Source organism: Aulonocara sp. 'chitande type north' Nkhata Bay, linkage group LG23, assembly GCF_057382095.1.
Source record: "Aulonocara sp. 'chitande type north' Nkhata Bay isolate Kocher_YH1m ecotype deep benthic linkage group LG23, A_spYH_male_GT1.1, whole genome shotgun sequence".
Classification (NCBI taxonomy): Eukaryota; Metazoa; Chordata; class Actinopteri; order Cichliformes; family Cichlidae; genus Aulonocara; species Aulonocara sp. 'chitande type north' Nkhata Bay.
The window spans coordinates 7,352,615-7,366,412 of NC_141365.1; the positions used below are offsets into that span (position 1 = coordinate 7,352,615).

The 13,798-nt window shown below is 39.6% G+C and overlaps 1 protein-coding gene across 1 annotated transcript; it reads left to right on the top strand.

Moving 5' to 3' along the window:
• The first annotated feature begins 6,070 nt into the window (after positions 1 to 6,070).
• On the top strand, positions 6,071 to 13,545 carry tmem161a (transmembrane protein 161A). Its single transcript, XM_086283386.1, has 11 exons — positions 6,071 to 6,224; positions 6,690 to 6,793; positions 6,879 to 6,962; positions 7,150 to 7,241; positions 7,425 to 7,581; positions 7,982 to 8,197; positions 8,419 to 8,562; positions 8,666 to 8,779; positions 8,905 to 9,079; positions 9,252 to 9,348; positions 10,847 to 13,545. Exons 1-11 carry the CDS (start codon positions 6,222 to 6,224, stop codon positions 11,149 to 11,151), a joined length of 1,491 nt encoding a protein of 496 aa, XP_086139512.1. The 5' UTR covers positions 6,071 to 6,221; the 3' UTR covers positions 11,152 to 13,545.
• The last annotated feature ends 253 nt before the right edge of the window (positions 13,546 to 13,798 follow it).

Consider the following 13,798-nt stretch of genomic DNA (forward strand, 5'->3'; position numbering starts at 1 on the left):
AAAATTACACAGGTCAGGCAAATCGAATAGTGGTGCAATCACCGGTAAAAGACAATCGAATTCACCAAGGGAGTAGCAACGTCTAGCTCAACATGCGTTTGTCATGTCAGCTCCTCCTATTTTAATTTTTGCATAAACCTACATTTGGAAAAAATTACCTGGACAACATACTAAATATATTTATTGACTAAAAGAAAAAAAATCAATTTATTAATCGGCTCACAAAGTCATATTTATAAGGTACGTTCAATGGTGCTCACAAAACTGGAGATTGCTTTTCTTCTTTATATGAATCTCATCTGTTTAATTTACAGACTGAAAAGCTTAATGAAAAGTTAGTTTTCTTGCACTCATAATTCACGATTTCCTAAACTGCATCCAACTTCCCCTTAAAATCATTCATTCCTGTCAAATTTGTATGGCTGTCATCATGCATGACCACACTGAACTCTGTTGGGTTCAATCGTTAATAAGTGACCGATTCAAGAGGCCACTTCTGGGAATTGTAATGGCCGCTCTTCAAAGAGGCCTGACCTGACACTGAAACAGCGGTGTCAAAGGTCACACATGAAGACCAACAGGAAGCCAATATTTGTCCTTCAGTCTGTCATGCCCCTAAATTAGCGCCTAAGTACTGCAGTTAATTGTCATAAGTTGTTTTGGGGTTGGTGGAAAGCTCTGATTCTCCAAAAGGGTTTAAAACATTCATATCTAAATTGATAATGAATTTGGCAGTTTTAAAAGTAATGCCTTGTGAGTTTTCCCACAAATTTGAATTGTTCAGATTATAAGTATTAGCATCATTATGTCTGGGGAAAAAGAAATGATGGGCATGAAAAGCTCTGAAATTTCCATGTTGACTTTTGTCCAACTGAAAGAGACAGATAAATAAATAGATAAGGTTCAGCGCAGTGAGCTCCTCTAGTTTTGAACTGATCACATTATTTGCAACATTGAATAGTTTGTGATATTTTATAATATATTTTGTTTTCTCAGTTATGGACGTTTGCTGTGGTGATGGGAGAATTATTCACTGATAGTGAAATCCATGCTAGGAAGCTTGTTTGTTTGTTTGTTTGTTTGTATAGCAGCACGTGACAAAAGCAATTATTTTAACAGCATGTAATTCTTAATTAGCAATTTGGAGACTGACCCACTTACATCCTGGGTCAGTTGAGATCTGGTGGCCAACCTTTCAATATCTGTGAGAGGCATTTAGAGGTCCATGCATTGGGCTGACATACCTACACACAGCCCTGAAGCGATCAACTGACCTAAAGCAAAATCAGTTTCATCGCACTGATAAAATCAAACACTCAACTCATGAAACACACTTAAAACACAACAGCATAGGCGGCACGTGCACTTATCGCTGCAACATCAACAAACCCCACGTTCATGAATGCAACACAGAAGCGATCAGATCATTAAAAAAAAGAAAAAGAATAAAACAGAAAAAGAAAAAAAAACATACTGTGCAAATGCTAAACTTACATGTCAAAGAAACTGATAACCAGAAAAGTCATTCAACTTACATTTCATCACCTGCTTCTGGTTCTTGATCCTCAGGCTGAGGAAGAGATGTTGATGCTTTCTCCACCATGTGAAAACAGAGGAACGGTCTTGCTGCTTTCCTGGTTTAATTGGGAACAGGCTGGAGTTTATGCTAATGAGCGCTGACATCAGTTCTAGCAGCCCCCCACTCCATAAAGGAGGAGAGCAAAAGGGCCAAAGTCGCGCCTCTTTTCCCAGGCAATTCCGTCGGTCAAGTTCAAGCACAGCGGTTGTCATTTAGAAAATGTGACTGCGCAGATAAAAATTAGGGGAGGGGGGTAGATTTATTTAATTTTTTTCCTAAATGAAAAAAACTATACATTTTTGCCTGTTTGACATTTTTCCTAGTGTACCAACAAATTTGAGTGAAAACGTTTCACAATGAGCATGTGAGTTTGGAAATTTCTTTCCAAGAGTAAGAAGACTCCCCCATGGGGCTGACAAAATATTACCCCAAGAAATGTTTTCTTGGAGTAAAAAAAGAGGTGCGTCCAGTTAACACTTGATATTCTTCGGATTCATGGAATTTATACCGAGTACATGATGTAGTGGTAGAGTACAGTAGTGGTTGAGAAAACTGAGCTGCTGAAGGTTCATCTTTGGTTAAGTGAGTGTAACTGTCGTTTCCTCTGGCAAAGAGAAGTTAAAAAATACCTCAAGCACCAGCTTTCTCGTGGTTTTTTTTTGTTTGTTTTTTTGCGTGTACTTGTTCATCACTCATCTGTGCATGCGAGCGAGTGGATGATCCATGGGATCATCTATGCTGCCGGAAACACAAGCACTCGGTGAAACAGAATTAGCGTCGTACATTTGCGTAATTACAATCTAAAGTGTGCAATCATTCATGTCGCCCAAATCCAGAAACCGTGTGAGGAGACGCCAGCGCAACAGCTTAACGCATCGCAGCAGAATCAAGCTGAGCCAATTCTGCCGTGTTTGTCTCTGAATCTGAAAACAGACGGCCATGATAGGTCAGTGAATACGCAGATGTAAGGCCAATACGCATCTCAAAGGCTTCATTTGTGGGTGAGACACAACAGGTGTGTGACTACAGTTTGTTTTTATTATAGCATGTAAGCTTTTACAAAGAGCACTCATTAAATGGTTTTGGTCAGTAATCTCTCTTAGATTTTCTTTTTCTTCCTCCAATCAACCTCGTTCACAGACACGTTTTGCCAAATAACGGCAGGTAAAAGAGGCACAGGTGTGCATAATAATATTAATGATCTGAATTATATTTGGTCCTGAGCTGGTGCATGTTGGTAGTGTGGCTGCTGCATTCAAGCACAGAGCCATTTTGAATGCAACATCTGTGCTTCTCCTGTTGCAGCGATACTAAGTTCCTTGAGGCTGGTTCAAAGAAATGCATTTTTTCTTATTAATGGAGAGTGATCAGAAATGTACATGATAAATAAAAGCTATTTGATCACTCTGAAAGGAAATAACCAACCAGACTGTTATATTTGACACCTATGACAGTGTTTGGCTTGTATACACTGTAGAAACAGATGTGGGATCAGGTTTTTTAAAAAGATAATGCCTCAGCAGTGAATCGCCTTAACAGATGCAGTGTAACCTTCCTTATAATATATGGCTGGTAATTAACAATCATGACTCTCACTACTCTTTTAAATAAATCCATGTGACAAAGCAGATCTGGCCCTCCGTAGCTGGTTCCCACACAGCAGAGGAGGCAGCAGTTAGGAAAAGAGACAAAAAGGAAAAGAGCGGGGAAAATGAAGGGAGACGAGAGAGGTGGTGGGGGGAGTGTTTCCTTTGACGGGGCACCATTGCAACATTTGCATATATTCAAATCAGGTGATGAATGTCATGCATGAGGGTGAACAAAGACAAGCCAATGGGAGGGCTGCGTCTCTGCTGCAGGCTCAGAAGCAGCCGTCGGTATCCCAGCAGCACCCTGGGAGAAACACGGGGAAGTGGTGTGGGAACCAAGAGGCCCCCCGATCTGAGCAGAGGGAGGGGAGCCACTTGTAGTCTGTGGTGAATTTGCATTTTATTTGTGTCCATTTTCCTCAGTAATTTCTGCCCCAGCACTTCAACCACAGATGGCTAACACAGGAAGAAGGATTTGCATTTGTGTCAAAGATGATAATGATGGACATGTTTTCCACCCAGACAGAGACATTCCTTCTCTGGGTCTGAATTACATTTTAATGTCTCGAAAAATATACAAAATATTTAAGAAATTACTATTTCCTTTTGTTTGTGATCAATGCCAGATGTAGGCATTGGAAAAGTCAGAGTTTGCACAATGTCAGGATGATCTATGAATGCTGTGCTATCCACAAAAGACAAAGCCAGAAATGACTCAGTGTGTATTTCATAACCCAGCAGCATCAAGAGATGGCTTAACAAATACCTCTATGTCTTAAAAGCTGATATGCAAAAGTGAAATTCTAATTAAAACTCTCACTAATCTCACAAACGCATTGCCTGAAGGTGGAGGCTGGAGGTGGATCATAAACATCAGTCACGCACGCAAAGCTTGATATTGAGTTAAACCACTAATTTCACTTGATTTATGTTTGCAGATGCTTGCCTGATGGTTCATACATGCCCACGAGAGATGCTGTTGCTTCACTGCACAAAGCTCCATTTGATCAAATTCACAGCTCCTATTGAAGCGCCATGCTCTCGCACCCAAATTCACAGGGCGAAGGATCAGGCACATCTTCAGTAGAAGGGCTGCCACCAATTAGCAGAAAGTTGAAATTCAATCAGCTTCAGGAGACCAGCCAAATAACATGAACACACATGTTAAACACAGATTTAAATGCTGTGAATGGGTCTTGGAAAAAGATCTTTAGAGGGCATGCTGCTGGAAATACTTGGCACTGTTGGGGGCTTTAGATGGGATGAGCTGACATTATAATGCATGTTCAGGCCAAGCGTGGATATGTTTCTGGGTGTACGATCATTTGGAACTTCAGAGACAAACTATACCACCCATGAAGGATGCACCGAGCTGTTTCCTGCACTGTCTCAGGTGCCGAACAACTCATGGTTTACTGTATTCCGATGCCTGCAGATTGTGTTAAAACACTGTCAAATTGCAAAGACATACACTTTGTCTTCAGGTTTGAAGATAACTGTGTTGGTATAGTAAAGTTTTTTTTACCCATCAAAATGGGAAAATAATACTTTAATAACATGATAGCATCAGAAAGTGTGCTCTCTTCTTTACTCATTCCCTGGTGTTTAGTGTTTTAATACCAAATCAGAGAGTAACAGGAGCATATCAGAGACTTTAAGCTTCACAATCTGCATAATGTTTGTTTTTATCCAATGAAATGCTAAGATGCATGATGGTGGAAGCATGAAACCTGGAGATTATCATTAGAAGGATCACACAGAGGCATTAAGGGGCACTGAAGAATAACAAGGAAAGATGAAGGGTACAATTTTACATTTAATTAGAGATGAGAAGTAAAAGCAAAACCTCTTTACAAGTTTCCTTATTGTTTGTCATTTTTATACTGCAGAATATGTATTAATTAACAGACATTTTCACACTATTATTTTTTGTATGTTCAAATCGTAAAACCGGGGGAAATGATGCAATAATTTTCAATCATATTTTCAATCATATTTTTACTATCACAGTGGCATTTTTTTTTGTCTCTATCAGGGGACTAAGAGCAAAACATTGTTATTCTGATGCCTTCATAAAAATCGGAAAATGTTCACGTGAACGAGTGAACATTTTCCGATTATGGCTGTTGTAATCGGAAAATGTTCACTCAACAGTATGGCTGTTGTGTTATTTTGATTTCAGTAAAGTTGCGAAAGTGAAATACTATGCCTAATTGCTACATTATAATTGCTACATTATAAACAAAATCCCCCAAATCCACATTTTAATATTAGTAATTGAAAATGTTAAAGAGGTAAAAAGGAAGGGGCAGGAGTAGTAGAAATTGTATTTTTGTCTACCTATACTGTTTTTCTTTCTCAAGGGTTCTCACCTTTCAGTTCTTATAGGCTACTGATTGCCCGCAGTAGGCTTAGGCTGCTCTAATTTTGCTTGGCCGCAACTTTTCTTTTCTTTTCTTTTCTTTTCTTTTCTTTTCTTTTCTTTCCTTTCTTTTTTTTTTTTTTTTACCTGGGTGTTCAAATCAAATCACTTTTATTGTCACATCACATGTGCAGGTACACTGGTACAGTACATGTGAGTGAAATTCTTGTGTGCAAGCTTCACGAGCAACAAAGTTGTGCAAAAAATACAATAACATAAAACAAGCAAAATATAGGAATGGTTCAGGCTAACTTTATCTATGGTTCACTTTATCTAAAGTGACTCTTTAGATAAAAAGAAAATCTTTCAACATTAGCAATTTGAATGTGTGATTATGAAAACAATGGTTCGTTTTCTCTGAAGGTTAACCAATTAAGAAAAAATAAATAAAAATTAGTAGAAAATACACTTTTACCTCCAGATTGACTTTCACCTCAGAGGCATATGGGGATTCACATTTCAGATTTACGATTCTTTCCCGGAGCACCTGAAGGCATCTCCCGTCTCCACGACTACATCCGGGACATTTAACAGCTCCACATGTCGGCAGGTTCAGATGCCAAAGACTTTCTTGCATGAGAAGAAGCTGTTTTAGTTACTCTCGTTTCAACGACGCCGTTTGGAAGAAGAGATGGTAACTTCATTTATAGTCTTATATATAAAAACAGCTTCTTACAGAGTGCTGGGAAGCCCACTGACGAGCGCTTTTTAGGTGTTCCGGAGGCAGTTAGAGCTAGTTTGCTAATGCTAACCAGCTGTACTGACAGGTGGTGGACCTCCAGTTAAATTTAGCACGATAGCCATTTGCTCAGTTTCATTCATTTTGCAGCGGCTACCAGCGTATCGTGTTCTTAGTGCTGTTGAACGTAACCTCTTCCTGCTATTATCTCTTTAATGTCCTACGTGAGTTAGCTTCTGCCACAGACTGTTATATGTAAACAAACCGTGATGTAGCCAGCTCTACGGCTCTTCAAACTTTGCTGCGGAGTCCTTACTGTTGTAGACAAGGCGCTCGTGCTCTCTACATCCTCATTATACAAAATGACGCTATGCACTCAAGTGCACGGTGGAAACTCAGTGCGTGTGTTTAATTTGACAGGCGCTGATGGGAGTTCAGCTTGTGGTCAGCTTACTGGCCGCCAGCATAATGCAGAGGATGGCTCCACATTGCTCATTTGCACGCTGGCTCCTCTGCAACGGCAGGTACTGTCAGTAATATAATCAGGTTTTACGTAATTCACACAGTGCACTAAACTGCTTTAACACATGTGCTTGTTGTTTGTTCCAGTTTGTTGCGATTCAAACACCCTTCAGAGGGAGAGCTGTGTGCCCTGGCAGGAAAGCAGATGCCCAAACAAAACAGGAGAGACAGGTGGGAAATGGAGGGCTGTGCTTCATGCTGCAGGACCACTGCGTGCTATAGCATGAAGTTATAAAGTTGTATCATGTGATTCTAGTGTTACTCCATGACAGCGTTATAGTGTGTTTCTCATCCATCCGTTTCTTCATGCTTCAGGCTTGCATTGTTATTTTATTTTCCATCCTTTATTTGCTCATAGGCGGCAGAATGGGGAGAATAAGCCGCTCACTGTGCCCAAAGACATTGACCTTCACCTGGAGAAAGCACCAGTCAACGTCATTGACGCTCTCGGTAAAACAAATACTTCTTCGTCCACATCACAGTAATGTTGTGCAAGAGTAAATATTACTCGAAGCCCAGCTTTCACTGTTAAGTCCCGCCGGTGGTTTGCAGCATATTACACTGCATGGAAACTTTATTGAAATTCTCATTTTGATTGTGTTTTTGTTTTTTTGTTCTTGTTTCTATTTTCAGTGCTGCGCTTTTTCCTGGAGTACCAGTGGCTTGTAGATTTTGCAGTCTATGCAACCGGAGTTTTCCTCTTCACTGAGTGTTACTATAGTGTGGTAGATGCCAGCAAAGAGGTTAATATTGGAGCCATCTGGTGTGTCCTGACTGTTCTCTTCTGTCTGTATCCTTCAAATGTAAAACACTCACTCTCTAGGTTAGAAAGAATATATCTAGAGCCAGATTAGTTTGTGATGTTTTCCTGACTGAAGATCCTGATATGTCCACCACATTCTTGGCAGCTGTTATATCAATGAAGATGAGTTGGTAACTATCTATAGTACTGAATGAACCTAAAATCCTAATAATCTCTTTCTACAGCTAACGTTTAATCTCTTATTAGGAATACAAGCACTACTAGTGTTAAACTAATATAAAAACATTAAAAATGTCTTACAAATTGTAAGTCTTATACATGTTTAACTAAAGGTAAATTATCACTGAAATATATGTAGCTCCTTTTTTTTTTTTTTTTTTTTTTTTTAACACCTCTTATTTGGTTTCCTTTACCATCTGACCCACAGAAAGACCCTTCACACCCTAATGAGCCACTACTTCTGCTCTGAGGAGGGTGGTGAGCGCTCAGTGTGCCTTGCCTTTGGTTTTCTGTGTCTGCTTGTGGCCATGCTAGTGTTGGTTGTCAGAGAGGACTACCTGGAGTTCGGCCTAGAGCCGGGTTTTTCCAGCCTCTTTGACAACTTGGAAATCTTTGTCAAACAGCAGGGCTACGCTGACTGGTCGTACGTATCTCCATGAAAAGATTACTTCTGATTGAAATATTGACCTGTTGTCTTTAAAGAAATGCTTGTTGCAGTAAAATTGATTTATATTAAATCTTATATGAGTTAAGTCATCTTTCAATTGGCACAGGAATGAGCCTGACTGTGTTTGATATCTGTGCTGGAAGTAGCCCTTCTTAAATATTGGTGTCACTTACTGTTAGTGGTTGCTTTAAACTCAGAATCCCAGTGACTAAGCTGACAGTGAAGCTTGGTTTGGCTGCTGTCTGTGCCTACATCGGAGCTCTCTTGGCCTTCCCTGGACTGCGGCTGGCTCAAACTCACTTGGATGCGGTGCAGATGAACTCAGACCGTCCACTCATCCAGTAAGAATTGTTATATGAAAAATAGCATGTGCTTCATGTCTTTTATTACTACACATTAGCTCTACTCTGCTCTTTCAGTTGTGTCCCTAATGTTTCCTGACAGGATTCTGCTGCATATGGGTTTTCTGTCTCCAGTCATTGTGTTGGTTTTGTGGGTGAAACCCATTGCAAGAGACTTCCTGGCCAATGCACCTATGGGAAAGACTTCTGTTACTCTGTGAGTGCTCATTTCTGATTGATTGGCTTCGAGAAGCTAGAACTAACAATCAGGAAATAGAAGAATTCTTCTAGGCAGCGCTTAGTGAACACCTGGCTAATCTCTGATAACTTCACTCTTTGCAGAGTATCCAGCGAAACATTTGACAGCATGCGTCTTTGGATCATCGTGGTGTCGTGTGTGCTGCGGCTGGGTCTCACCCGTTATCACCTCCAGGCCTACCTCAACCTAGCTCAAAAATGGGTAGAGCAGATGAAAAAGGAGGCAGGACGTATTGCTGCAATTGACATCCAACGAAAGGTCAAATGCAGTTTTAAACTTTCTCAGTATTGCATGCTTTTATCTTATAAACAGACAAATTGAGAGTTTTTAATAAAAAACAACTTAAAAAAACCTGTTTAAATATTTAAGGATAATTCTTAATAAAAACTTGAGTGCCTGTGTCGAGTAAAGTTTCTGTGCCCGCTTCCAGGTTACACGTGTGTTTTGCTACCTGACAGTAGTTAGTCTTCAGTATCTGATTCCAATTCTGCTCATCCTATTCTCAACACTGTCACTTAAGGCACTGGGTAAGTAAAATGCTCACTGAAACTCACATCTTGATATTTGAACTTTTTCTCAACCATGTAGACTTTCACAGGCCTGAAGTTCTCTGGAAATTAGTCAGACATTAATCCATTTTTAAATTGACTGCTCCTTATGTCAGATTGTGCCAATTTGCTAAGAGCACTAGTGAGCGAGGGCCGTGTGTGCTGCATCCTGAAGCTCCATCCAGGCAGTTTGTTGCATAAACCAAAGTGAATATTTCTGATAGTTTCAACATGTCTGAAGTGGATAGTTTGTATCCATAAATACTGCCAACCTAATATTTTTGATGAACAAAAGGTTCACGGATTTCTCTTAAAGTTAACTTCAAAAATACCAGCAGTCCTGGAGTCATGCTATAGAGTGGAGCATTTTTGCATTCATAGATAATCATTGGCATTGGACAAGAAGGCACTAATGGAATTGGAATTAATTAGCTATTAGCTTTTATGTCACTTGTTATTTTATGTGGTAGAAGTGACGGCGCTTGATATAAATGGGAAGTTGCACATTTTGCCTCGGTTGTCACATTTGATCTTGTTCCTTATAACGGTAAAAATGAGGTTGGAAATTGGTTCGCATCAGAGTGCAATCAATGAAAAATTAGCCAGCCAAAAACCAGATCCAAAAATAGACTTTTGTAGGTGGCAATTTAGCTCCACCATACACCACGAGGCTGAATGCAGTGGCTCGGGCTAGACGTCGACCTGCAGCCTTTTCCTGTGTGTCTTCCCCCACTCTCTTTCCCTCCTGTCTATTCTTAATTTTTACCCTAATAAAGTAGAAAGGCCCCCCTGAAATAAATTAGACTTTTACTATATTCTGCCCTGGAAATGTACAATTTAATTTGTGTGGCAAGGCAAGGCAAGGCAAATTTATTTGTATAGCACAATTCAACAACAAGGTGATTCAAAGTGCTTTACAGAGACATTAGAAACAAAAACAAATAAAAAGCATGATTTAAAATCGATTAAAACAAGCAAACAAACTAACTAACTAAACACACACATTTCACACCTGTGTGCTACGAGTAAGTGGACTAATTTTAGCTGGTTCTAGTCAGGAAACTGCAAACCTACTGCTGCCAGTCGCAAGGGATAAGAATTTTGGTATTGGAAGTTTTCTGGTTTCCATCAATCAGGTTTTGACTGCATGCAGATAACTGTGCCATGTGGAGAGCAAAAAAGAAAATAATTTGTTGATGAGTTAGGTCATTATTGGCAATCATCTGACAAAGATGAACTTTTCATTACCGTAGGTTAGGTTTATTAATCAGGAATTGTAAGCAAGCGGCAGATAAAAATGAAAGATCTTTGTTTTGTTTTTTTTGGCCTGGATATTCCCAAAAACTTTCTGTTGTCCCCAGAAGCAAAATTAGCAAAATAGCTTGATTCCAAGGCTGTCTGACCAGCAAGCTGGGCATTTATTGGACAGGTCAAGCAGTCTGAATGTTAGTGAAACATAACCAGTTATTTGTTGCAGGGGACTTCTCCTGGAGTACAGGTGCCCAGGATACCCCTGGTGTGACACCAGCAATCATCATGCCCACAGCTGCACCTGTCTTGTCTGGAGCTCTAGATGAAGATGAAGAAGGGATGGAGGACATGGAGGAAGACATCCAAGCTACAGTAGCTCGACTGTCAGAGACTTTCACAGCGCTGCGATCTGTCCTCACACCGCTTTTCTACAGAGGGTTTTTTGCCTTTCTCACCTGGTGGGTGGCTGCCTGCCAGGTCATAAGCTCTCTGTTTGGCATCTACTTCCATCAGTACCTTATGCAAAACTAACTAAGGAAAATGGAGTGCCATACTTCTATACATCCAGCAATCAGCTCATATTATGCTGTCGCACAGGATGCCTGCAGACAGCAGAGGGGACATTTCATTAAAATAGAACTGCAGCTGGATTGCACCATCTTTCTGGTTGTAACTGATCAAGGTTGGATGCTGTCTGTTGCAATATTTACTACTTTTTGACCTTGTAACTTTTTGAGACCAGCAGGACTCTGGCATTAGTAACACACAAATATACAGAAAGAAACTGAGTGGGGTCTGCATCACAAATCAACGGTAGTTTAGTCCGCCTTAACATGTATCACAATGCTAATTCTAAATTGGCTCAGTAAAATCTGGGTTTAATTGGCCCAGAAGGTGGCACCATATACCGATACTGATGATAGCGGTGATAATTCAAATGAAGAAAATTATGTTGCATTAAAAAATATGTCAGCGCAGGTGTTATTACAGCCTTATAGTGCAGTGTTTCTACACACTGGTTAACGCAAAAGTAGTTGTCAGACATTGGGGCAGTCCCTGCAGGTGGGGCGCATACAACAAAGTGAAAAATATGAAGTGAAACTTAAAGCCCTTTTCTTTTTCTTTTTTTGTGTACTATTTGCGTTAGAAGGGTCAACTGTGCAGTCTTTTTAGGTGTGTAGCGTCTATTACGCACACTACTGGTGTTGTGAAATTCTGGTAGCGTTTAGTCTAACTTGATATGCAGTAGTAACCACCTTTCATCCACCTTGTTCACGCTGCTGCCAAACCAAACTTTGTTATCCACAAAAATGAAGGATACGTTTGACTGAGTTTATAGTCAGTTGATATCACATTATTCTTACAGTGAATTTAATGCAGGCCGTGATAGTCTTGTGATGAAATATGACAGAGTTCACATTCAGGTTCAAAACATTCACCAGCAAGTTAATTTGGATATTGCATTGATAAAACCTGGAATTCTGCAGGAATTGCCTCTGGATTTAGATTAACAAACAAAAACAAATCTGATTTGTTTATCTGACCAAAATAGTGCATTTGCTTTAACTGTTAATGAATGGTGCCTGTAACCGTATGCTTACTTGACATGCAGCTATAATTGCCTCACCCTAGATGAGAGTAAGACAAACTGGTATACGAATTGTTTATTAAAACTCTTGTTTTAAATGCAAAGTGCTCAGTAATTGTCAGGATACTGAAGAGTCCAGTTTTTGTTTTGTTTTCTCTTTTCCCAGAAAGACTTGTTAAAGTCTGTTTTCCTGAAAGGTAACCCTGCCTGAAGCAGGTTAATCATACAGTGTTGGTTACCATTGTTATTTACTGAGGCTAAAATTGAACCAGCTTTGTGATGATGTTAAACCAGAGTTAATCCCAAATGCTGCTGGATTACCTACGGAGCTCTCTTTGTGATACAGACCCCAGTGTTATCTAATAACTTCTTTAATAGAACATTTTTCTGCAACTTCTCACATGTATCTATGCCAGTGTTACTGAGTTTTGTTTTTTTGTTGTTGTTTTTTTTTTAATTTTCAAAGGAACACTGTTAAATGCTGCATTTATGATATTTGGAGGTACCAGGACAAGTATGAATATTTTAATGCCTGAGTAATAAGACATATTTTTGTGAGGGACTCTTTGCAGTCCTTAAAGAACCGATTCACGAGTGCTACTTTTTGAGTTTTATTTTTTGGGGGGGATTTTTTATTTTTTTGGTTTTGTGTTGTTTTGATTTTGTGTGTATGTGTGCGTGCGTGTCTTTTTCTGCTTCTTTTTCCTGTTTTTCTGTGTGGGCGTAATTTTCAGATCGAGCCTACTGAGTGTAATGCAGTGTGGCTGTGTATTAGTGTTTGAAAGCCAAACACCGTGGAGCTGTTGCTCTTTATCTTGAAGTGCCTGGGAGCTCAGGGATTTTGAATGTTTTGAAATCTCCTTCCTCCCTGTTCATGTGTATTTAGAACAAGCTGATATTCTGCAGTGAACACTGCAGGTACATTTCTGTTTTACCCATTAATTTTCAAACACTACCCATGAACAACATGCTAGTTGCAGTGTCTTAATCGCGTCTTTTACTTCATAGGTTTTGTTGTTGCTGCCAATCAGCCATGTATATGTCAGACTAATCAAAACCTTCTCTGAATCAGTCTTCATCAGTGTGTTTTATTTATTTAATTTATGATACATTGATTAACTCTGTGGATGGTTTTGATCATTAGTATGTTTTCTTTAGATGGTGTATTTGAATGCTCTGATATCATTATACTGTGAAGTTGATATGAAATGTTCCCTTAGGAGATTTTCTGAATGCATGTTGTGCAACACTTTGGCTGTAACCTGATTTTTTTATTTTATTTTATTTTTTTTCCCCCATGTGTGGTCCTAATAAAAAGATTTGCTGTTTTCACTTCATTTTGACTTTCTCCGTTATTTCCTCCTTCCACCACGGAGCGTGGGAGATGTTACAGATAGAACATTTCCTTTTAAAGAACTGGTACTCCATTGACAAAAGACATGGATGACAATGGAGCGTCTAGTCGCTTTGCAGGGTGCTGATCTCTGACCCCAACCTCCTGAGAAGATCGTTCTTTAATCACTGGTAATTATTATGAACCTAATGCCCCCTGGACTCTGAGAAGAAATGTTTGCGGTGGATGAGCTTGGC